The following is a 25,973-nucleotide window of genomic DNA, read 5'->3' as shown; positions in this document are numbered from 1 at the left end:
AGATTCTTTCCCAAGTGCATTCTAGAATACAAACTTCAAAGTTAGAAATTTGCATACCTTCCTAAAATTCATCCTGCTGCATATTTTCCCAACTTTATTCCTATAAGTATAGGAAAAAGTTAGGAAGAAAGTTGGGAAGAAAGTTGGGAAGATTTTCAGAATACCACTTAGTAAAAATCCTGACTTAGGAAGAAAAATCCTCCTGGAACGGCTTTAGAATACCACCCTAGATGTTTGCCAGGAGAGTGATTGTCCCTAAAATGCATCAACTCACAGCCAGTTTAAGCTGTTTAATCCAAGGAAGGCACCTCGCTCTATAGATGATATGTTATTCTCGGAGAGATATCTGTAGACAGCAAAAACCAAACAAAAATAGAAGAGAATTGGAGAATGTAGAGAGAATTCATGAGGGAATTTACATTGGACTAAAGGGTAATAATTTTTTTTTTCGATGAAGACCTACATCTCTTACCACGCAAAATTTCAACAAAGCTAGAACCTAGCAGATTTATGAGAATGAATATTTCTAAACAGAAAACGAATAACAAACAAATAAAAAGAAGATAATAACCAATCTCTTAGGTACACAATATGCGAGTCATAATCTGTTTTCTTAGCATCTTTGTCGCCATGTTAACGTTGTTGACTGACAACTTCTTTAAGAAAGAGTGTCTTGTTGAAAGACTAGGAGTAATCGGTGGGAGGGAGTCATGAATATGCATTACGTCTCTTGGTCTTTACCGACTGTCAACATCTACCATGTCTACAAAGATGTCGGTGAATATGGCGTTTTTGGACTCGAAAAGAAATAAACGACAAGAATGCTGTGGACGATAATCTCTGTCACAAATCACAAAGATAGATATGACATCCGTGGAGAAAACAAGGATAACAATGGGATTCCGAGGAAGAGAGAAAAATAAAGGTCGAAAAAAGAAAGGAAATGATGGGTCGTTTTAGAGAAAGACTTTATCAAACAGAGGTACTTTGTTAAGATACATAATGACATTCAGTCCTGAGAAAACTGTGTTTGAAATCAAAAGTCATAACGAATTGGCAAAATACCAATAAGCAAATAAACCGACGAAAATGAGATAAAAACCAATTCATGATCAGTTATGAAATCAGAAGAAAATACGAGAACGCAACGGTCGTTAATATAATCTTTCTCATATCTATAATTGATATTCCAAAACTTACAGTTTTGTAACTTGATGGAGATTACCAAAAGAATTCCTGGGTATTTCTTGCAGACGATTACCTAAGAGGTTCCTGGAAAAGGAAAAACACGAGTGGAAAAGATGTCGGATATCGTGCCTTTTTATTTTCATTTTGCAAGCTAGGATAACTTAATAGGCCATTAGGGTCGTTAAAAACACTGTCCTTCATGGGGGAAAAAGAGAGAGCATTAAAAAATGACATCAAATTTGACAGTGTTTGCAATTAATCATATGGTTTCTACAATTATCCACTAGATGTGTGTTTTCTTCTTTGCGCGTGTGGAATTATGAAATGTATGCAGGCGCGGGGAGGGTCTCATGCAAATGTATCAAAACTATTTGGCGGTGTTGAACAGATCTTTATTCACAAATCAATATCAACGCCGCTTTTCCACACAGTCATCTATGTATGCACATGAATGTCATGATATATACGTATAATGTATATTTGATTATTCATGATTTGTATGTAGCTACATATACACATACATATAGAAATTCTTATCATATTAATTTCATATAATCTTATAGAGGTCATATAAGATTAAAAAAAACTGAAGGGGAATGGCTGGAAATATGCCATCAAATTTCTTTGAACAGATCATGGAGGGGTCAAATGGTCCGGGCTCGATTCATTGTGGATGGGTAATAAAAGTTACAGACGGTAATCCTTAACTTCGAGGATAAGCTCGTAATTAAGTATGAGGCGCCAAATGTCGCGTTGTCTCTTTCGTCAGGAAATTGTCATTTCATGACTGAAATGTTTTTCGTGGGCAGATGACAACGTCAATTTCGTCAACGATATGAATTCGTAACGAAATTGTAATCATGTGACAAAAGAGACCATGCGACATTTGGCGCCCTATACTAATTACGAATGTAATCTCGAAGGAAAAGATCACCGACTGAACGTAATTGCTGAAAGATTTTAGTGCAAGTGTTAGAATGGTTGGTCTTGATGAGTTTGATTAAGGATGAGGGAAGTTTGTTGTTATCTTTTGTATTCATTGCAAAGTAAGCATTGTTTCTATTCAATTGTTCATGTGTTTTGTATTACACTTTATGATTTCTAACTTTTTACAAATTGTTAACAGTAAGATTTATCAAGTGTACTCTTTGTAGGTACCTATTTGTATAACCTTTTGCTGCTGGATGGAAATAAAGGACAATTGAATCGAATTGAATGAAAATGTATCGAATTGAATCGAATTGAATGAAAATGTATCGAATTGAATCGAATTGAATTAAACAATTATTTGGGAACGCAGCGGCGGATCGGGGGGGGGGGGGGGGGGGGGGGGGCACCGGGCGCCCCCTTTAATCTGTTTTCATTTTTTAGATAAAACAAATAAAAAGGAAAAATAAAGGGGTTGAAATGAATGAGTACATGAATTGATACAGATCAGAGTGATTCCTACGATACTCACAGAAACACAAGAGAAGGAAAGTTTGCAAACGTTTCGTTGTCGATATGCTCGATCTCGTTGTACTTTAAATGCCTGCAAGATACAAATAATGTAATGATCAGACCATTAGCGGATGAAGCTATCTGCACGGTGCCGTGATGGCAGGTCCGTATCATGTCGAGGATTAAATATGCTGCTTTTTGCTCTCATCTTCCTATTGGTGGACACCTCATATGCGACCAGGTTGAGGTCTCTACGATTCTATGCCCCACAATCAATAAGTTCGCAAACAAGCCTAAGGTGACTTGCCAGGGTGACTACAACACTCCATCCACCGTCGTATATTTGCCCGCTCGAGGGGTGTAACAATAGAGTCGCCGCTCGGATGTTTACAGTGTCACTGGAGAGAGGAGCGCTGTCTCTATTAACTGGGTGAACACAATTTCTTTGATTAAATGACGCTCTCCATCTTTAAAGAAATCGCTCTTACATCCCGGAGACTTCTTCCTGCTAACACGTTCGAGATTAGTACGTATTAACGCACACTTTTACGCTAAATCCTTGGGCTCTGTCCCTAAACATTTCATACAGACACAGCCTTTTCAGAGGTGTAATGTAACACTTGTCATCCCCGCGGGAGTTTAACTTTTCCCATGAGATGCAGGAGATGACCTTACAACAGAAAATGTTGTCTCTAAGGGAAAGTATAACTCCCAGGAGACTATCAGGTGTTACAACGCTAGACAAGGTTATTATATATCTTATACTATAATAAGTATACATAAACACACATGTTCATTTTATTCTAGCCTCGTCAGCAGTCTGTGAAATTCTTGAATCATATCATATGACACGATATGTTATTGATCACTATATTATGTTGAATCATATTACCTGACGTGGTGTCACAGCTCTTAATATAATTTCGATCCTCGCTGCATTAAAGTAGTCACGTGATTGTACTATGACCAATCACCGACTAGTATTCATGTAGAACATTTAATATAACGAAAATCACTGACAGACACACACACACACACACACACACACACACACACACAAAGAAATATAATTCAATATTGAAAATATATTGACATGTCAGATATGCGACTCCAAACAGTACAACCATTTACAAGAAATTAGATTCAATCAATACTAAATACATTATGTATTATACTAATTACAATCAATTACAACGTTATACTAATAAACATTATGCTGTTTTTTCTCACTCCATAAGTAAATTCTAGCGGGAAACCCAATACCAACATGTCCCGAGTGTTGAACTCATCGTACTTTTATTTTTGCTGCACAGTAATGATCACCAGTTTTAGATGACATTTTTATACCTGCCAGTATCATGATATGCATGCTTATACGCAACTAGTAAGATTTCATGTATTTATGTAAAACTTTCAAAGAGCATTGTGACATGTAAATTGAATTTTCATACTTCATAAAAGTAATAGCATGCATGTTTGGTAAAATTACAAGTACACTTATGTAGTATTCTCCTCACACTACTCTAGAGGTGTCACATTATGAGCAACATCTTTTTGTAAGATGAAACAGGCGAGCTGGATGACCTTCATAAAACAAAGTTTTCTTCTTCTTTTTTCAAATGACGATGGAATATCTAACGATCACACAAACCAAATGAGTATTGCTTGGTTACCAGAAATAATTTGAGACTTATCAATCTTATCAATCATCTTAACGGCCATTTCCATGGAAAATACATATAATATAATCTTTATCCATATCACCTCATCACAACGAGAGAGCTATGGTCTAATCATATTAACTCACTATTAAATTAAGACTACAAAATATGTTATGAGATCTTGAGTTCTTCCTGTCTCCATCCCATCCATAATAATATTAGTGAAAGCACACAATTCGCCATAACTGTATCCATACGGTGTGTAACCGTTCGCGTAACGGGTTTTACAAAGTGACGAATAGGCACATTAGCCGACAAACGTTCCCAAATAGCAACATTTTAGGGTTTTTTTTACCATTTGCCACTACCAGAATTAAGTCTTTTCGTGATTTTTCGATCTGTTACTTTTGTGGCAGACAGAGTTTGATATGGGTATTCATGAATTGGGAAAAAGTGAAATTTGAGAAATCGACGAAATTTGAACATTGGCCGGTTCGTAATCCACTGACGAATCGTTGCATATTACCGCTATGAATGGAGCAAAGAATTAATTGCATTAAGCATTTTGCCTTGTACACACTCACAAAGTTGTATTATGATAGATGGTCAGCATAAATGATAGTAAAACGAGAATTTTTTTTTCTCGCTACAATAGGCAGATTATCCCCATTGTATCAGAACTAATGATCATTTAATCCGGTGAAGACATTCGCCTTTTATCGAAAAGATTTTAGTCATGAGATCTACTGAGTGTACACTAAGTCTCATGTCGGGCAGTTGTCGTACAACAGTTCTGGTTGCTTTGAACATCTTCAGTCATAAAAGTACGTAGGAACAGTTTGGAAAAAAGGCAGTTGACTCGCTGATTCATCACGTTATCAAGAGAAGTCTAAATAACTATGTCGAAATGTGTTCGTCTGTGCTCTGTACCATTTTGTTTTATTTGGTCATATTTTCAAATCAATAATGCTGGGAGCTGGTCATGGCTGAGCGGTGAAGACCACGCGAATAAGACCGCGGGGTTTCGTGAATGCATATGAGGTTCGAGTCCCAGCTCTTCTGTAGTGCCCCGTGGGCCTTTGGCGAGATGCTTTTTTCCTCGTCGCCACGTCTTTCGAAGGAAACTTAAACCTGTTGGTCATGCGTGCATGGTATCTTTACTCATGTACGTAAAAGAACATAATTGATTTCTCTCAGAAAATGCAGGATAGATTCCAGGTAAATTAGTGGTCAAACACACACACACACACACACACACACACATACATACACACACACACGCACAATTAAATGGCCGATATCTACAACACGTACAATAATCTCCAGGATTGCAGAAAGCAGATTACCGTAAAGAAGAAGAAGAGTTACAAAGATGAAGCAATTATTTTCTTTTTATTTACTCAAGTGAAGTTAAAATTCCCTTCATTATGAACACTTTTGAAATTTAACAGTTTGTTTCGGTTGCAGAACTTTCAAAAGCCCCTTAATTGTATAATTAATAACTGACTCTCAAGATGGCAAAGCATTTTGGAAAATTAAAGACCCTTTTTTTTTTTAAGTGGAAGAGTTTTGTAATTTTTTTTTCTAAATTTTGCCCAATATTTACCTCTACAATGTAATAATAATTATGCAAAGAAAATCATGGGTACCAATCTAATAATGACGAGGTAGTAATCTTTTTTTAGGGTAAAATTTTTCCGAGGCTTCGATGGGTTATTCAATTCAATTTCATTTCTTTTATTTCCACTTTAATCATCGAATTTCATTTGAGTGAAGCCATGTCACAGAAATTTTGGAAAAGGTTTTGAAATGTCAATTTAAAGATAAAGTGGATTAACAATCACTGAGTTATGCCTTTTGGATGATTCGGCGTCTCCCTGCTCTTGGGGGCCAAATTTCTGATAGAGCTGATCATGGATGGAATGGAACTGAACACCAGTTCCCTCTTCGGCGATCATCAGTTTAGTCTTTCAAATCAACCCTGCTGAAAATACGTGAGGGGCTTATACAGACTTGACTTAACTCGACTGTTCAAACACATTTTCTAAAGACCCGAAGAGGAACAAAAGGAATACGTAGACTAAAAAGAGAAGAAAAACAGGAAGAAACAAACTTACAATCGTGTAACATTAGATGGTATTCCCGGAGGCACTCGGGACAAGCTGAGATTGGAACAAGCGAGCAGAGTAAGCCTTTTGCAACTGCAGCCGTCTGGGTAGTAGGCAAGAGCTGTGCGTGTGAAAACGGGGAAAGACACTGGTTGATTGTTCGCATCACGTAAGATTTATCATATTTCATTCCCCCGTCTGTCTTTGCTTTTGAAAAAAGTAACATATTATTGTATCCCGCATGACTTAATTCTAATGTGCATAACGAAAATGTCTGCTCTAGGAACAACGTCGACAGAATAATCACACTCGGTAGTTTGTTTCCTCCACCATATATCAATTTCCCCCCCATGCTTCACTATTACCTCAGCGGGATTTTTAATGTGTGTGTGTTTGTTTGTTTGTTGTTGTTGTTGTTGTTGTTTACAAAGGACAATACAGGAAACAGTTACGTGTTTAAAAGTACAATCAAGACGGCTTGTATGAGAAATGTTTAACATTTCAAACAGAGGTGCGTAAGTGGCATGTTGTTGAACCCTGACTGATCAGTGTACCCAACCTGTAATTTGCGGAAAAATGAAAAAAAAAAATACAACATTCGACAACATCGAACATACAGCAAGTTTAATGCGAAGGCTATTTGACGGGAGCAAGTTGTGTGGAAATGGATTTTCACAAGAAAATGCCACAGAAACAGCTCTAGACTCTGCTTTTATCAGCCCCAATCACTGTCATGTAACAGCTATATAGTGTGACATTATTAAATGGAATCAGATTGTCGGGGGGGGGGAATTCACTAAATTGCTTAAACAACAATAACTAAAATCAAGTGGTATTGTACCTTCATTTATTGCGACAATGTGATTGAGCTTATAGAAGACCGACACTTACCCAGGGTGCACAATGTTGCAATCACCAGCCTTTCAACTTCGTTGTGAAGTCAGCATCTTATCTTTAGACGGCCCTTATTGTCTATGAAACTTACCGTGAAACGAGTTGTTCATGAAAATATTTTTTGTTTGTTTGCTTGTTTTCTTTCCCGACCCGCAGAACTCACCACATTCGTTGACAAATTTCACCTCTCCAACGGAAACACGGTGAAGCACGTCAAAATCTTCGTTCCATCCCTCAAGGATTTCTGTAAAAGATAAAAGTAAGAATGATGCCTTAATCCCCTGCATGCCACATGAATATTCTGTCCATAAGTATGTGCGTGAAATTGGTGTAAATTTGACTCTTTGGTACAGAAAGGCTTAACCTTACATTTTCTTTTGTGACAAAAAACAACATCAACACATAGCACTCATTGTGGATATCAAGATATCAAACTTCATAGCATCGAGATTTCTTTTTCCCAACGATATGAGTTATTGCTACACCTTTTATTACATTTTCTAGTAATGTATGTATCAACTCTATGCACATGTGGTATTTCAAACTATATTATCTCTTAAAGGTAGGGGATACCTTTTACAGACCTCCCAAAATGCAGCAAAACATTAAATATGAACCTCAGGGGACTTGCTTAGGCCACTGCTTAGAAATTTGGAAGTTTTACAGTTATCTAAAATTTGAATAACGCACAAAACTCAACTTCTCAGTAGTTCTGTGTGTCAGCCACACTTAAGCCTTTTTGTTGCATTCTTCTGTATTTGTGATCTATAAACACAAATCTAAAAGTACAAGAGCTGATGTAATAACATATAGAGTGCGTGGCAAGAATGTATATAGAAATGTTAGTAAGTGTTGATGAACATTCTTCACAAAATATACATGATGGACACACATGCAGTACATGGGTCTGCAAAGGTAGCCTAGTAATGTACTGGAATTTACGGTGAGCCCCGAAAACAATTCAATTCAAAATCTAACGGTGAAAAAAAATGTACTAAATGTTACCTTCCACTTTCAATACTTTATGGGAGTTTCTAATATGATACTCTCTTCAACATAACACTGTATTTATACAACTCTTCATTTAAGGCGTGCAAATGGGATTCCCTACCTTTAAAGTGTTTTTTTTTTCAACTTTTGTAGTCTGTGACTAATATTGTCAAATTTAATCTCCTGAATGAAAAACAATCGTTGATGAATTTAATATACTTTAAAGTACAAATTTTCGTTTGGTACAATTTTGGTACAATTTCGTTTTAGGACTTTGAAATAGTTCCTCGTGCAACTTAGCGTTAATGATAGAAATTTTAGGAATAGTGCGTACATTTTTCTTTGTTTATAATTTTTTTGTTGTGTTATAAAACTCCTCGGTGGATCAGCTCCTTTTGTCATTATCGAGCTGAGGAGGGCAAGTCTGTTAATCATGACTTTCAATCTTGTAAAGTGTTCTTTAACCTGGTAAACTATGTGGTTGGAATTCAATATCACTTTCCAAACACTATGGTCTACATAAATAGGTCTGTGGTGAGATCAATGATGAATAAAAAAAAAGCAACTTATACAATTAAACAGAAAGAGAAGGACAAACAATGGGGGTGACTGCAATGTGTAAATGTGCTTGGTGGTCGATGACAGGGTTTGATGAGGCTGTAGAGCGTGGTATTACAAGCAACGATGACCGCTCGAGAGCGAGGTCAACCCTCGCAGAGGGGACAACCTGAGAAGGCAATGGGAGTGGAGATGTCTCGTGACACGGCTAATGACAACGTCTCGAGCATCGATACCACTGCCGGGGTAATAGGGAGTGACAACTCTATACATTTTTGATGTGGAGCATCCTTGTGAAGTGACTCCCACTGGGGGAAAACCAAGTTGACGCGCATCTCACGTAGCCTCGCTTCCAGCCTGCTGACCATCTTTTCTCTTTCTCTCCTTTTGCCTGAATAGCTCAGTTCACCACCAGCCCCACGTACAGGCATGCACGTGTAAAACCCGACCTCGACTTCGTATTTCCATGACGTACGAAAGTAGCGGAATTCAATTCCAGACTGAAGGACACATTGTATGCAGCTACTATCGTTCACTGGTTTGAAGGGAAAGGGCATCCACTGGCCTGAAGGTAAGGCTACTGCTATAAGTATCATGCTGCATTTTAGCTCTAGATTCAAGAGTATCCTCTGGGAGTCGGTTAAGAGGCGCACAAAAGTCCTCCAAGACGACTGTTTTAGACCACGAGCGTTATAGGTTTGCCTTCAAAAGGCCAATGGCCTTTTCAACTCCTACCCGCTTTGCATGGTTTCTTACTTGCTGCTAATCATTTACTTTTCACTATTTTCCAAATAATCACTCTAATTTCTAACATTGTCCTGTAGTTAATATGAACTGCAGGGTCAGCTTTGTTTATTCAGGGATACACGGGAGTGTTTCCTTGAAAGCTTTAATGTATTTAATTGAAAGCTTTAATGTACTTAATTGAAAGCTTTAAGGTATTTGCAACCTATGTCTGGTAGAAATGTCAATATGACATCATTCAAATGACTGTATTTCTTTCGAGGACGTCGAAGAGAAAATTCACAGGATGTCTGCGGTAATGAAAGCACTTCGGATGAATTCGAGAAAATTCGGCGAAGTTTTTACTGACACAATAAAATGGACCGATCTAACAACAGCATATGACGTCTCATAGCTAAAATAACATAAGTGCATTCAATGCTACTGAAGAAGAGGTTAAATGACTTCGAATTAAGGCTAATTGTGATATCATTCGAAAGAAAGGTGGCACAGAACGCTAATATACGTGTGCACAGTTTACAAACCATCACTGGAAGGCATATTAAAGTTGTTGGTTCTGTTGTTGTTGTTTTTTAGAAGGCAAGGGCCATAGCATTTTCGAATTTGAAAAGCCCACCCAACAATGGTGAATGTAACTAAACAGCAAATCACCCGGCACGGCCATTTCGAATGCATAACTCAAATAGTGTGGCTGCAAGACCAGTCCAAGCTAATGCTGACAATGACTTTGGCCGAAGTGGTCGGGGACGGCGATTGCCTGAGAGATATGGAATTTTACCTGTTATATGATATAGGTATACTGTTGGTGTTTTTAAAGCAGATCATTCAAATGACACTGAAAAGCGTTAGATTCACTTTGCATCGGTATGGTATAAAAATACAATGCTCACCTAGAAAAACAGTTACCCCTGAATCTGTGCATTGCCTGTAGTTGCAAGAAAGTTGCAATCAATTGCAACTTGCAACTGATTGTCACTGGCCAATCAAAATCATTGTTGCATGCATGCATGTCTTCTTAATAGGGCAGACCCTGAGCCAATCAGAATGGTTGTTTCAAAATTAGCAATTATTTGCAATTGATTGCACCTTTCTTGCAACACCCCAATAGTCTGTTGTTGCTTGCTGAGGCCATTCAGTGACGTCACAAATATCAAGCGCGTTCGGTGTGGAAAGGAGAAGACCCTTCTCGCTTTATGTTGCACAAACAGTGACAAATCTTTTCTTGAGGTCGTGAATTATAATAACTGCATGGGGCTGGCTTAAACTCTGTTTGCAATTTCATGAAATATTATTCACGTTTAATATCTTTGAATGTACAGTTTAAAGTTTGAGATCTGCATTTGTTCATTAGAATAACGCTGTTCATACCTGAATATCCCTCTTTAAGACATAATTGTCCTTTTCTTAACACTGGTCATACTCCCATGAACTCTTTGGAACATCATTTTCGTTTAGAAAAATCACATTACAAAAAAGGAATACAGACAAATACATGAAGTACAATGTGATTTGTAATCATTTATTCAAACATTTTTAAACTATGCAGACATGCAAGTGATCGTTTAGATAACAGCACAGTAGTGATGAAATTTGTTTTTCAATAGTTTTTGGCATCTATTACTGTAGACATGTTTTACTAGTTGGACGAAAATGTGCAGTAATATGAACGTGTGGTACATGTTTGGAAGTAGTGATGGTGGCGGTGATATAGGTAGACACGTTTTACCATCACAATGGACTACAGGTTTACACAAATCAGACTGTATATCGATGTAGATTTTGATTCACCAAGGTAGTATGATAAATCAACACGTAATCTAATCCGTTCGACAGGACCTTCTTGTGAAAATCACTTCTGACTTCTGTTCTGTCTGGCCCGTGATTTGTTAATGGGCGATGTTAATGCCTTTATTGTTCATAACCCTACGTCGAGGAATCTTCCAGATTACCAACTTGTATGTTGGTAACAATGTAAGGTTGCGTCTGAGGTTGCGTCCCGTACCAACGTTGGGGCTGGGTGGGGGGGGGGGGGGGCTTAGCCCCACCGTTGGTACGGACTTTCTTTAGCCCACTTTCTGTTTACACTTGTTTTTGCCAAAGTGGGCTAGCCCCACCGATAATCCCGTACAATCTGGCCCCGCAAAATAGCAGGGTTACCTCCGCAATTGCGGTGCCAAGCAAGCGAGTGTAAACAGAACGGAAAAATAATCCGGGGCTAAGCGACGGAGACGAAGTCCGACCCCCACAGACCAATCAGAAACGAGGTAATCAAGTGTTGCCGGTGCGTGCGTGTACTTGTACAGTGCACAGCGTAATCATGGATATTCATGTGGTTTGGAAAGTACGGGACTAAGAAATACGAGTTTAAAAATGTCAATTTTCTCCTTAGCCCAGGACAAGAGCTTAGTACGGGATTTATTGGCGAATGTAAAAAGCTGAAAAAATTGGTACGGGACTGACGATAGTCCTGGGTCAGAGAAAGTACGGGGTTAAGAGATATTAGTGTAAAAATGGCTTATCGGAAAATTTTTGATCGTCTTGTTGAAGTTCAAAATCAACAAGAATAACAATAACTAAGAAACTATTCGAAAAACAATTTTCTATTTTGAAGTGACACCAGGAGGTATTTATCTAACGCCACTAATGAGCACCGAAAATTAAACACAAGCTCGGTGTTTCATATTTAACACCGGACTTTTTGCAGTGTGTATTCAGTAGAAGTAGTATATCTATGCGGAGAAGAATTTATGAAGCGTGAAGTATTGAGTGATGAGGGTTTTCTGTACTTATTGGAGGCCATTTAAGGGCAATCTTTTGATGTTTTTGGCATAACAAATTATCAGTCATATCTTTGTGTTCGTAAGTGTCTCTTCTAGAGAGGATGTTCATAGCAAACTTTTCATTTAATACACGAGAAAGTATCATATGAGAATTTCACTATACTTTAATAGTAGATTACCAATGTTGCGGCCATTATTGGAAACCAGTTTGGCTGACTTGATAAATTCGTTGAACTGAAATATTTATAACAATACGAGTTATTGGTTCTCACCCAGGGTTTAATCTCCCGAATCACTCGAGAGCATTATTTTTCATCACAGACAAGAAAATATAAAAAGAAATGTCAGGTATTAGTTTATTAGTTTGAATATCTCATATTCCTCAAGGATACAAGAGTTGTATCACCCAGACTCGGATTCAGCATCCTCGAAATAAAATAAAACCTTAACAAAACAAAAAGATTGAGCGGACGATGAATAGTCAGACCAAAAATCTGACTTTGGCACTTGGTGTATTGACAGTTTTGTGCCAAGATATTATTTGGTTCCTTTGAGTCTATGATGGTAGACTGAATATTAACTGAAAAGGGTTATATTTTTGAAATCAGATGGATTTATATAACAGTGTTTCCCTTCACTATGCTCTTTGAAATTGACGAATAAAGTGGGAAAGGAAAGCGAAGAGAGAAGACGATAATCTATGTACTAGGAGGATTTTCTTTCTTTTTTATTGTTTTGAGGCATTCTGTACTTTAAAAAAATATAAATTCCTTGTTTACCTTTATTATTCTCTAAACAAAGAAACTCGGAAAGGAGGCTGTATTTGGCGAGGCATCGCTTCATAAACCTTTCAGACGGGATGTTTAAATGCATGGGTCCAACAATGATTTGTATTAAGATTGCTATGAAGGAGAAAGATGAGGGATGGAATAAAAAGTTACGAAAATCGTACTCATAAGTCTGAGAACAAACATAGTGAGGCCTTTCCCAATAAAGTATTTGTTTGTATTTTCCTGATACACTTATTTCTGCAAATTACGTCTCCAGCGAAATCATTAAGCGAGCATATAAAAACAATTTCGAGTCCATCACGGCTGAAAAAAAAAATTTTTTTCCAGGGGACAAGAACTTATGTCGTCGAAGTTTGTTTATTTGATATTTTCTTTAATGAGCCATTACCCTGGGGTTAGGAGATTCTTTAATGGTATGATACACTTAGGATTGCTTGACCCTCAAGGCTGGTCGAATGGACAGCGTGAGGATATTGCGATGGCGTTTTGGCAATCAGCGAACTTCCTTTGAAATAAAAAAAGAAAGCTTAGAAATATAGTCACCCCATAGGCAATCATTTGTCTCTTCGCCGCACAATTCTTTGAGGCCAGACCCAGTATAGCTGGAGTTAGCCTGAGGAATCTATGATATAGTCCCGTGACATAACGACATTTTAATGCGGCACGCGCGGGAAATCACTTCGAGTTCCCGCGGTTGAGGCGCTTCGCTACCTTGCCATTAGCGTTCATTTTAATCACCCATTCATTTTCCTTCCAGCGAGGCAATTTGTTTAAAGTTTAGTGAATTGCTGAATAATTTGTCCCGTTCATTCATTCGTTTTTTACTTTCTTCCACGTTGGGCTTGGACCCAAGATTGTCCACCACACTGACCGCAAGATGATTGCGCATTGTTCTTCAGAACGTGCCCCAAGGCGCCAAGGAAAGAGCATCATTACAAACCTGATTCGTTCATAGACTTTCCACTTGTCTGGTGATCGTCTGCTTGTCACATACAGATTAAGCAGTGAACAACGAATGAAGATCCATGAAAAATGTTACTAATGAGGTGTGTATGGTGTGGGTGTGTGATGTGGGGGAAGAGAAGTCGTGAGGTTCGCTTCCTGTGGGTTTTGTAACTTTCTAATGAGTTGACTTAAGGAATATAAAAATGGCTGTTTCGAGGCTTTTCATACAACAAAAAGTTTTTAAGAAGTGACAAGCACTTCATTGCCCGGGGAGATTTACGTCATTTTCTCATTTCAGGACGATTTCGAAATATAGTTTAAGAATCTTTTCTGTGGTTAAAAAACAAGAAAACTATAATAGATACAACAACTTGGGGAAAACCAAGAATTTAAGGAGATATAAAGTCCAGTGTGCTTTATTTTTTTGTCAGCGGAGAAAAACTTCATTTACTGCGCTGGAAAAGTCGAAATAATTTTTCCCATAGATCTAGGCAGCGACATCGAATGAACCTTGTTAGTTGTTGTTGGCATGTTAGTTTGTGAGCAACTTATCCAAGAAGCCTTGTGCAGGTGGGCTTGATATCTGCGTCTATTGATCATCATCATTATTTTTGTCCCCTCATTGCCTCTGAAGTGAAGTGAATTCGTTTACCTTTCCATCACACAGTTAAAATCAACGACACCGTGAATCAGTATTGGCGGTGGCAGTATATATTTGGGGAAAAGAGAAGAGACGATGACTTTTAACCCAGTATGTGCTTTTGCACGTAAAACCTCGTAGCACTGTTCAAAGTTCCTGGCACAGAAAGGGTTGAAATTACTTACATTCGACACATTCTACTTCTGGCTACACTATGGTTATGTAGCAAACATGAGGGCTCGTCTAGTACCCCCTTGCTATTTCTAAGGCTTCTTTATTTTGTCTGCCCAATATGTTTAATTTACTCATCTTGAGGGCAACATGCAAACACACACACACACACACACACACACACACACACACACACACACACACATATATATATATATATATATATATATATATATATATATATATATATATTCTTTACACTACCCCACTCCTGCCTGACATGCACCACCGCACACAAACCTTCCCCCAATATCACATGATCACTCACATCCCGCCACAAGACAGCCACAAGACATCCAGGCAACGCAAACGTCTGCTTAGCAGGTAATTATATTATTTAGTTTATTTATGATATATGTTTGATAATTTTTATTGTATGATATGTTTGTATGCTATATATACTCACTATACACTCATTTACAGTTATACATTGTTGCAAAGTGCCAAAAAATATTGCCAAGTATGTCATGTAACTATTAACTCATGCTCAACTTATATTTAATATATTGTATTTATGACTTCAGATTTGTTATGCTCAAAAACATATATTTCGTTTCACAAACAGACATTAAAGCTGAGGAAGACCACGGTCGAAAGCTTCACAACTCTGCCGGTTTCATGCGACATCTTCTGTTATCTACATTGTCTCAACTATATATATATATATATATATATATATATACAGATTACGCACACACACACACACACACACACACATACACATACACACACACACACGCGCACGCACACACACATACACACACACACACACACATATCATAGTTTACGTGTGGAAATTGTTGTTTTTTTCTTGTTGTTAATGTTGTTTTGTACATTCACAAACTCTATACATTCCGCGTAAGGAAACAACAAAATGAACGTTCCAGCAAGTAAATACAATGCTATATGTGATCTAACTATACTCAAAGACAGCGAGTGAACTAGAAATTCAACAACTAATTCATGATCAATAATAGTAAGCATTTGGCATCAATGTGTCTCTGTATAAGACTTCCGTCGGATAAAAACCGGCAATCTCCCTTAAATAGTTTCCACGGTGATGCTCTACTTCGATCGTTAAAGATCTAATGCTACGGTTGAGCAGCTGCTTCGCCACTGGATTGAACGGTTTTGAATTTCGAGAATCCTAATCGCCTCTCTGCAGAGAGGGAGGCACAATCTTCTTGCAGTTTTTTTGGGAAAACGTCACCACCTTATCGGGCTTTGAAAGAACGAAAGAAGCAGACGTATGGGGTATTACGTCAAATCCACCCTACGGGGGAAAGGGATTGCGTGATACGACTCTGCAAGGGGGACACCGGAAGACCGAAAACTAAAACGTGGCGGAGAATGAAGATTCAGAAGCGTATGTTATGTACGTGATAGCCTTGAACCCATTTCATCCCATGCTCTCAGCGTTTGTGTTTGCCAGGAAAAACGACGTGGCCGGCCGCAGAGAATAGCAAACACAAAATAAAGATGTACCAAGAGCCGAAATGAGATATTTCAAGACGCCCATCACATCACAGATCTATTTCACTCACAGTATCAGCATGCCAAAAAGAACACTGTAATCAACACAATTGCTATATTTTCAGACGAATCTGTGTAATCTTTTTCTTTACGTGTACGAATTAGTGTGATCAAGTAGAATTACTGATGCTATGTTAGCTGCCATTTTTTTTTTCTGTGTGTACTCCTTTGCTTCTTTGCGAATATATCATGAGACGAAATTCGAATAAGGAACACGTAAAAAAAAGAGGGCATATAATCTGCACATTAAAAGAAAAATAGGTTAAATTTTGAACCTTTATACGTGTGACACAATATCATTGTAGCACCTTTATGGGTGCAACTTTCCACCTTTCAGACCAGTGATCACGTTTAAAGATGCAAATTGTGTCACACGTAAAGGTGCAAAGTTGAAACTATTTTTCAAAGAGTGTATGTGTGTCTATGTAGTGTAAAGATGGTCGACGGATAAAGGTGACTAGATTCAAAATCAATTTCCAATGCCATTCCTTTCGTTCAGAATGAACATTCATAGTCCTCTAAAGGGCATATCACTATGGCAACTGCTATCATAACACACTGCGATTATCAACATCAAAGGGTTCCGTTAACTTACTCATTGTAGCATGGGAAATGCATTCCAAATCTAAGATGGTACGTGCTATTTTGTGACATGTATTTCTTAGCTATATAGGAAAAAAAATGATGTTCGTTGCTTGAAATTAGGGAAGACAAGAAGCATTACAAAGAGTGTCGCACTGAAAAGAAAATTCGTACGAAGCAAACTGGCATACCCTTTAAGGGATAAACAGCATTGGTGGAGATGAGAATTGGGCTTTTAACTTTTTGTGAGATACCAAGAAAACACTTATGAAATGGTACAGAGCATACCATTTTAAGATGAATTCAAAGTTTATTTGATGAAAATCGGGTTTGGAATGACTGAAACACCCAAAAACAAAGTAAAACAAAGCGATCGTAATAAAATGTGGGTCCCACACTTTATTGAATCGCTCTGTTTTGGATGTCTCAGTCATTTTAAAACCAATTATCATCAAATAAACGTTGAATTCCTCATGGAATCACATGCTCTTTCACATTTCATAAGAACTTTCTCATTATCTCACCAAAAATATTAGAAACCTGATATTAGGTCTCAACAAAAACTATACGATCCATTTAACGAAATCCTAACTAGTGAGAGAGGGAGAGAGAGAGAGGGAGAGAGAGAGAGATGGGGGCGGAGGTAATCAAGAGCTTCTCGTTTTGGGTGACCTTGAGTAGCAAAAGAAGGTCACCAATATGATGCAAAAGGGATGCAGAATTATATACATCGATACGCGATTTCACATGTAATAAGCATACTTTATAAGATTTGTATCATTCTCGACATTACAAGGATGAAAGCAAAGACATGCCACTGATCCCTTTTAGATATAACAATCCCTCGCAAAAGACGTTCTAAAAATAGTCTACCTTTTTGTGGTATTGTTATAACTGCTCCTAATGCGCAGGTTGTATAAGAATATTGAAAACTACAAACTTGAAGAACGCCATTGTTGTCAGAACACCCCATTTTGTGGTATTATGTGTGGTTGAAGTGGCTTCCCCCAGGCTTTCCCATGCATCCTCAGCTCTACCTTTATGACAACGTTAATCGTGGAAACTCTCATAATTATTGCGTTGATTTCTGTCTCAAGTCGTATCAAACTTTTATATCCATATCGAATCAGTGATTTCTGATTCAGCTCTAAATGCTTATGAGAAACAACGATGAAGGTTTGTACACACGAAAAAACGTTCTGGGATATTACGGGCACCTAAAATTGATGTTCAATCTTTGCCTGTTAGAATGATGCTTACCTTTTGTTATGAAATTCATTTTCGTTTCCTGTGTAAATGGATGCCGAAGAGAATGACGTTTAACAATTATGCTTTCACCTTATTGCTTTGATTTCCATCTATTTTAGTCTCTTTCAGGTCTAGAAACAGTCCGTCTTTATGATTGCATCACTGTTTTCATTTCTCATTCATATTGAAGTGATTCAGGGATGATATTTATAGTAAGGTATGTACAAAGGCAGCTCGAGGGAGACTCTAATGTTTACACTACACGGGTACCGTCAATCCAGTTCGTGGACTCATCCTTTTTCGTATATTAAGGGTTGCCTGTGGAATGAAATGGAATTGAAAGCGAGAGCCACTCGATGAGACTTTTCGAGGATTATTTGAGTTGAAGTCCTAAGTAAGAGAAAAAAAAAAAAATGTGCACGGGAGCATTTTGCCAGGATAGTAAACATAAGGAGACGTGGAACATCCGCCATTCCCAGGTCTGGATGACACTTCGGTATGACTGTTTGTCCATTGAGTTCGGAGGATAGGCAAAAAAGTCCAACAAAGTATGTGCTGGAGATTAAAAGAGGCGCTTTCCCCGGATTCCTATTCTTGCGCTTAATTTCTTTGAGAAATCTTGTTTGATGCAAAGTACCAGGGTACTCTGAAGTTAGCAAACGCCACTATAAAGATAACAATGAATAGTTACATTTTTCGTTTGATTTTGCCTATCTCATTTAAGATACAAGTTTATCATTGCAGGAGGCAGGCCCATCTGGTATATGCATTTTAAGATTGGTTTTCCCTTCGCAATTCAGCTCAAACTTTATAACAATAGAGAGCTTTAGATCTGCTACGCGAACGCAAAGACGACGCAGCCTCCCGGGTTGGAGAATGGAAACAGCTGTTTCGGGCATGCAATGGCATGTGCATTTTGCCTAACTATAGCATCGCGTTTCATCACGATCATCTGGCCTATATACGCAACTTTATTCTTTGTTTGAGCAGGATTGATAAATCTTAGAAACTGTTACCTAAAGCTTATGCATTATGTCGCTCTGAAATCGTGTGAAGTGCCCTAACCGACTAAGAAAAGAACACCCCACAAAGGTCATTCTTACCAATGTGTCCATGAACGAACTCCGAACTGGCTTACTAGAGCTCGCTAATAACCCGAAACATACAGATCACATTATTATACGTGAGTCAAGTCGAATCATTTTGTACATCCATTTCAAAACAAGTGATTTCGGATTAAACTCTATCATGTCTATCAAAAAAAAAAACACTTGAGGAAAACAATGACGGATAAGGGTTTGTAAACATGAGAATCAAATTGCAATATTATGGATATCTAAAATGGCTCAAACGCGGTTTGAATCGTCCATCTTTTCTTTTATTTTTCGTTTTAAATCGACTTTTTTTTAACCACGAATTAAAAATCGGTTGCGTTTAGCTGTTGCTGTAAAATGCCCAAACGGTGGAATGGTGATTACTATACCTCAGACAGTCTTCAGATAAATGCAGGCAAGATAACCTGTCCTTCTTTTTTTTTTTCGTTAATGTAATTCCTTTCCCACAGACATTTTGAAAGATAGGGTTTCAAATTCAATGAAAACTCATCAATTAATGTGACATTTGAGGACAATGATGAATTGGTGAAAGGAGAAGCTTTCAAAAAAAAAAGAAGAAAACGGTTACATTGTCGCCACACAATTCTGTCCAAAAGCAATTACAACGAAAACACACCATGAAGAAAGAGACTGCAGTGTCATATTGCAATAACCGTCGCCGTCAATTTCTGGCGTTGTGCGTTTATGAGCTACTATGTTAATGATGTTAAAGGTATCATATTATAATATGCGAAATTTTCGCAAACATAATGTCCTTTTCAACTAGTGAGCTGAGAGCATTCAAAATAGCAATTTAATTGCTGGAATTCTCTTTAGCTTGCAGTTGATCAACTGGGCACTGTTTTTTGAAGTTAATTAATTGACTTGTCCCGCACTAAGTCACATTGTCATAGCTCCAAATGGTGTGTGTAGAAAACATAATGAAAATGAGGCTGATTGTGATGTGCAAGAAGATTTTTTTTTAATTTCATCTCTGCTTTTGGTTTCCAAGGTAGATAAAGTTAAAGGAGACTTCCGAATGATTTTCGGACTTTTGCATTTGAACATCTAGAAATAGGTCTACATAGGGTACAGAGTTTCAGAATTTATAGTGGTCAGGATAACTGATTGGGATTTCAAAATTCATCATAAATCAAAATAAATAGGGATGATGACATAGCAGCTTCATATAGAGCTACATGAGTTGGGGCTCAAGGAAGCTGAGCAAAAGAAGAAAGCATGCATGAATTCTTCACAGGTGAAGTTTAAAGCCTGCAGTATTGTAATGGAATTACACAGCTACATTATTGAAATGTTAATATATGAACCTGCGATGTCATCATCCTTGTTCAGTGTAATTTCTTTGGGGTTTTTCAGAGTATTGGTTTCTCGGCTCAATGACCACAATGAATTCCGCAAATCTAGACATGGCTATATCGATTTATTTACTACTTTGATGTGACATTATGTAAAAAAAAAAATCGTCTGAAATGTCCCTTTGATATTACCAGGGATTGGAGCGAACAGTGCGGTGTCTCTGTACAACACTGTATCGATTCCATGATACCTCTTTGAACGTTCTGCATAGAGTGTAGTGTGCGACATTAAATATGCCAGTATGCCATAGTGAATGATGCTGCCAATCATTATCATAATTAAGTTTTTTCTCACTGAATATTGTAGGCTGATGCATTCGCTTTCGGAGGATTGATACAACGCTTGTCATCTCTCACATACATAATAATTACGGAAGCTTTTGAAAACATAAAAGATAAAAAAATTGTACCTCTAATACACTATTATCCCTCTGTGTGTCTCGTTTATTTCCTGTCCATAGGTTTGTGTGTAAAATTTGTGCACAATTGACTCATTGGCACAGAAAAAGTTTAAGTAGAATACCTTCCTCCAATTTACACTGAAGAGCACATTAGCATTGAAATTTCATGAAGAAGTAATGCCATTTCAAATTACAGTGATGTTTTACTTTAGGCTTCTATTTTTTTTTTAACAAAGAGCTTTACTTCACTTGCAAATAGATCATGGTTTTGGTGATAACATTAGGAAAGCACACGACTGTCATGAAAATAAATTTGACTCCGAAATGCGCATTTTCTTTTCTTTTATGTGGTTATCATATCACAGCGACATTCTCCTTCGAAAAGATTTCACACAAAGTAGTCTGTATTATTATGATATCCTATACATTCATTATAATCTATTAGTAACCCGAACAATGATCTTCAGCATTTTTTATCCTTTATTTTTCTTTTTTACTGAAGCTGTTTTTTTTATTTCCATCTGGTACGTCACTGCACATTTAACAATCTGACCAGTCTCAGAAAAAAAAATGACACTCACCCAATTGTTTTATTTCTTTAAAAAAAAACAAGAAAAAAGGAACATTAAGTTCAAACCATAACAACTCATGGTTAGCCATTATGTTTGTCTGAAAATATGAATTAGTCATCTGGTAAAGGATCTTTCTGCTCTGTCCTCCAATTAGAAAGGGTTACTAATCTAGAGGGGAAACGAATTCCTTGAAGATGATCATCATTCAAGGAAGTGATGAGGGGATGATTTTCTGTTTTTTATGTTTTTGGGTTTTTGGTGTGTTTTTTTTTTCAGGTAGGGTTCCAGCTTCCATTCGCAGAGATATTACATAGAGATTAATGAGATGTTCCTGACATAGCTACACCATTTAGGCCTATTTTACTCATGACAAGGAAGAAGACTGTTACCGAAGGTGTGTGCTATGACGTTGAGAGTAAATTTATCAAGAGCAGTCATGGACTGATGATGGACAACAATGACAGTTGGTGAACAGACCAAATCTTCAATGCGATATTGACAGTTGAAAGACACGCGATGTAAGATAAAATAGTAAGTATGGTGATGATGACGCCAAAGATTGCAGTGATCCATGTATCGAGTATCAGAAGATGCAGAGACTCCAACTCTCCCGCTTTCGACAGGAGATCTCCCGCCGAAAGCCCATTTTTGCAAAATCTCCCGTTCTCCCGCTTGATATTAACCCCCCCCCCCCCCGGCTCTGTGTCTCCCGCTTGAAATGATTTCTTACTAAGTGTCATTGTATGTTGAAAAATAAGCCTTAGCTACCACGAGAGAGCATCTAGAAGCCTAGAGCTTCCAGGACCCTTAAGCGGGCCCTGGACCCCGGCCGTAAGGAACTTCGCACTTCCCGCTCGCAAGTTGGAGTCTCCCGTTTGCTAGGGGGTTTAGGCGGGAGAATCTCTAGATCAGAAGGTGCTTGGGGTTGGAGTCTCTGAAGATGACAAGGAACGGTCTCAAGGGCATCCTCAAAGACGTGCAATTTGCATATGCATAGTACAAATTAGATAAGGATGGGAATGGAAATGAAGGGTCCCACTAAGAAGCAAAGCTTGTACGATATGGGACCCTCAGAAAATATATAAGAGAACGACTAATAAATTAATGAAACTACAAACAGATATAAAACCAAATGAATATATTGCTAAGAATTGTGTACATATACCAGTAAGAATGCAAAAGAGCGGACATAAAAGGAGAGAATAGACACAACGGTATATACGGTACAATAAGCATGATAACAGGAACATCTCAGAGGAGGACTTAAGTTTGACAGATTATTTTTCTCTAATAAAAAAAAAGAGTTATATTTATGTAATTGCTTAATGTTTTTTAGAAATTATGACTTGATTGAGATGGTGAAACGAACCTGATTCACTTATGCGAGATTTCAATAAAAAATTATTGTAATTTATTCTTAAAAGAGTTCAAAGTTGTAGCTGTTACTTTATCATTGTTATGAAGTGAGTTCCAATAATTTGGCCCTTCGTAGATGAAGGTGTTCTGAGCCAGCTAAGTTCTCAATTTGTCCCTTACCGCAATTCTTTTCGTCCGCAGCATTGGGGCAGTGGTCCACGTCATCACACTGGAACTCCTGTGCCACACACTGGGTCAGGTTGCCGCATGGGAAGAACCCCGGTTCGCAGGTCTGGAGCTTTTCGTGAACCTGCCCGTAAACGCCCACGATAATCAGAGCTGGAAGAAAACATATAAAATATATCAAAGTGTTATTTCCACCTCTCAGCAGTCGACATAATCAACGGACTTACTTTTATAGAGAAATAATGATAACAATAATAATAATGTACATTTCTAAAGCGCAACAATCCGTGTTGGTACGTTAAGGTTCAAATTTGTTATGAAGAAATGACATGAAAATCGCCTCTACACCTTATCTGAAATAATATCTATGGCAACAAGTCAGCAAACAGAGTGTGCAATACCTTGCATTTTAATGTCAAAATGTACCACCTATTTTTAATGGGCAGCCTCTACAGGCATTGTATGTCATATCAAATTGTGGAATAAACAACTGTTTGGTCTAACAAGTATCAAGTAAAAATTAATGTATGGTGTGAGTGTATGTGTGTGTGTGTGTGTGTGTGTGTGTGTGTGTGCGTGCCTGCCTTTTAATTTCTTGCAATGTGATTCGGCCGCCCATGAACGCGTAATCTGCAACACATATTTCGGTAGTGACTAGTGACGTCACTAACTCCATCTCTCCCTCTCTTTAAAGGGGCATTCCAAACGATTTTCATAATATCACATCATGTAGTACATAAATCGACAGCTGGATGTATACATTTGTCGATTTTATTGTGGTCCTTGAGCAGAGAAACAATTCTCTGAAAATCTTAAACAAATTACACTGAACAGTCTTGATGACATAGGAGCCTCACATATTTCAGAAATGTGGCAGTGTAATTCCATTACAATACCACTTACTTAACAAGTTCACCTGTGTAGAATGTATGCATGTCATCTTCTTTTGTCCTGCTCCCTTGAGCCCCAACTCATGCATTCTTATGGTGAGGCTGCCATGTCATCATCCCTGTTCATTGCAATATGTTATTCCTCAACCCAATCACTAATCACCCATTCGCATTGTATCTACATAAAACGACTTGTGTATATCTGTGTGTGTGTGTGCGTGTGTGTGTGTGTGTATGTGCGTGTGTGTGTGTGTGTGTGTGTGCGTGTGTGTGTGTGTGTGTGTGTGTGTGTGTGCGTGTGTGTATGCATTGGGTAACGGATAAGGGGGTAGGTAGGGAAGGTATTTTTTTTCTTTTGTGTAGTTACGTGTAAGTTTGTGTACAAATGTCAACTGTCTGTTATGTCTTTCGGGTCACGCACCAATTATTGTTTGGGTCTTTTTTTTTCCGTTGAGCGATCATTTTTTATTGTATGTTGTGTGCATACATTCAAGATCAATTTTTTGTCATGTGAAATTATAGAAATCTAATAAAGATTATAAAAAAAAACCCGGTGTGTGCGTGTGTTTGTCTGTGTGTCTGGGTGTATCTGTGTTTATTAAGTCCTTACAATTTTCGAACTGATCTGCAATGGATACCCTATGAATCTACAGCAGTCGTGGCGAAACCACTGCCCGTGTCACGTGGTCGACCCGGCATACTAAACACTCGTCAGGTTGTTGCTCCTCGTGAAGTAGGCTAACCAGAGGGCCGACTGTGATACAATCGAATGTAAAGTGGCATATTTTGATATATTATCACTTTGCTGGAAAATGCCATTTAAGAAGCGAATGATTTTAATTTCGAAAGCATAACCTTCAATGATAAGTTGCTAGATCTCTTCAGAGGCCGGTTGGGTGGGGTGGAGGGGAGGGGGGAGGTCCGATTTGATATCTTCTCTCTCCAGTAGTGTTAGAATCCATCTGCATTTTCTACATTTTGATTTCAATCTCGGAATACAGTTCTTCCCACACAAATCCCAACCAACTCTCAATGACACGAAGATTGTACCTAAAACCGGCTATGAAGAATACTAAAGTAGTTCCATATCTTCGACTGATAGCATTAAATACTTTATATCTATTTGGTCATCTTCATGTCTCTAATTGCACTATGGTATACGTATGTCCATTGATTGGAAACTTCAACAAGCGTTTCAATACATTGTGTAAATCAACACGCAAGAGATTCACACATACCCCCGCGCGCGGCCTCCACATTGGAGTTATAGTTGGTATAGTGAATTCATGGAGCTACCCACGGTGAATTAATGCAGCGTGTAGATTAACGCAGTTCATGCATTTAATTTATTTATAAGAATTTTGGAGATTCGATTAACGTATGTGCATGATGTCTGTTTTATGTATACATATATATATATATATATATATATATATATATATATATATACTTAGATATATGTAAACTCACTACCAATGGAACCAAGGTGATTTTCTCGATTGTTTGAAGAGTAGAAGTGAGACATGCACGGAAACACTCCAATGTGAAGAGGTTATATTTTTCGTAGTATTGAAACGGGCCAAAGGCAGTGCATCAGCTTTAAAAAAAAATGGCTATTTCCATCCTGGCGATGAAAAGTGTTACCTTGAATGTCAGCTGCTAATGATGCGCGAGCCAGCATCGATAGGCACCGAGCGGTTTTCATTACAGTCTCTCTGTTCACCATGCCGATGATTATAACTCGTGGTTACAGGAGGGCGTGTTG

At 37.9% G+C, this 25,973-nt stretch overlaps 1 protein-coding gene across 1 annotated transcript in view; it reads right to left on the bottom strand.

The window, feature by feature from the left end:
- LOC139745122 (relaxin receptor 1-like) overlaps positions 1 to 24,253 on the bottom strand; it is a 55,786-nt gene extending 31,533 nt beyond the window's left edge. Inside the window, exons 1-7 of the mRNA XM_071655542.1 lie at positions 24,235 to 24,253; positions 23,313 to 23,471; positions 7,455 to 7,535; positions 6,407 to 6,518; positions 2,648 to 2,719; positions 1,201 to 1,272; positions 275 to 346 (exon numbers count right to left, since the gene is read on the bottom strand). Of these exons, the coding sequence (XP_071511643.1) occupies positions 275 to 346; positions 1,201 to 1,272; positions 2,648 to 2,719; positions 6,407 to 6,518; positions 7,455 to 7,535; positions 23,313 to 23,471; positions 24,235 to 24,253 (587 nt within the window). The remainder of the gene's footprint in view (positions 1 to 274; positions 347 to 1,200; positions 1,273 to 2,647; positions 2,720 to 6,406; positions 6,519 to 7,454; positions 7,536 to 23,312; positions 23,472 to 24,234) is intronic.
- Positions 24,254 to 25,973: the final 1,720 nt, after the last annotated feature.

This window comes from Diadema antillarum, unplaced genomic scaffold, assembly GCF_040938485.1.
Source record: "Diadema antillarum isolate AM-2024a unplaced genomic scaffold, OU_Dant_1.0 seq00001234_RagTag, whole genome shotgun sequence".
NCBI classification, from domain to species: Eukaryota; Metazoa; Echinodermata; class Echinoidea; order Diadematoida; family Diadematidae; genus Diadema; species Diadema antillarum.
This window is presented reverse-complemented; position numbering and strand designations above follow the sequence as displayed.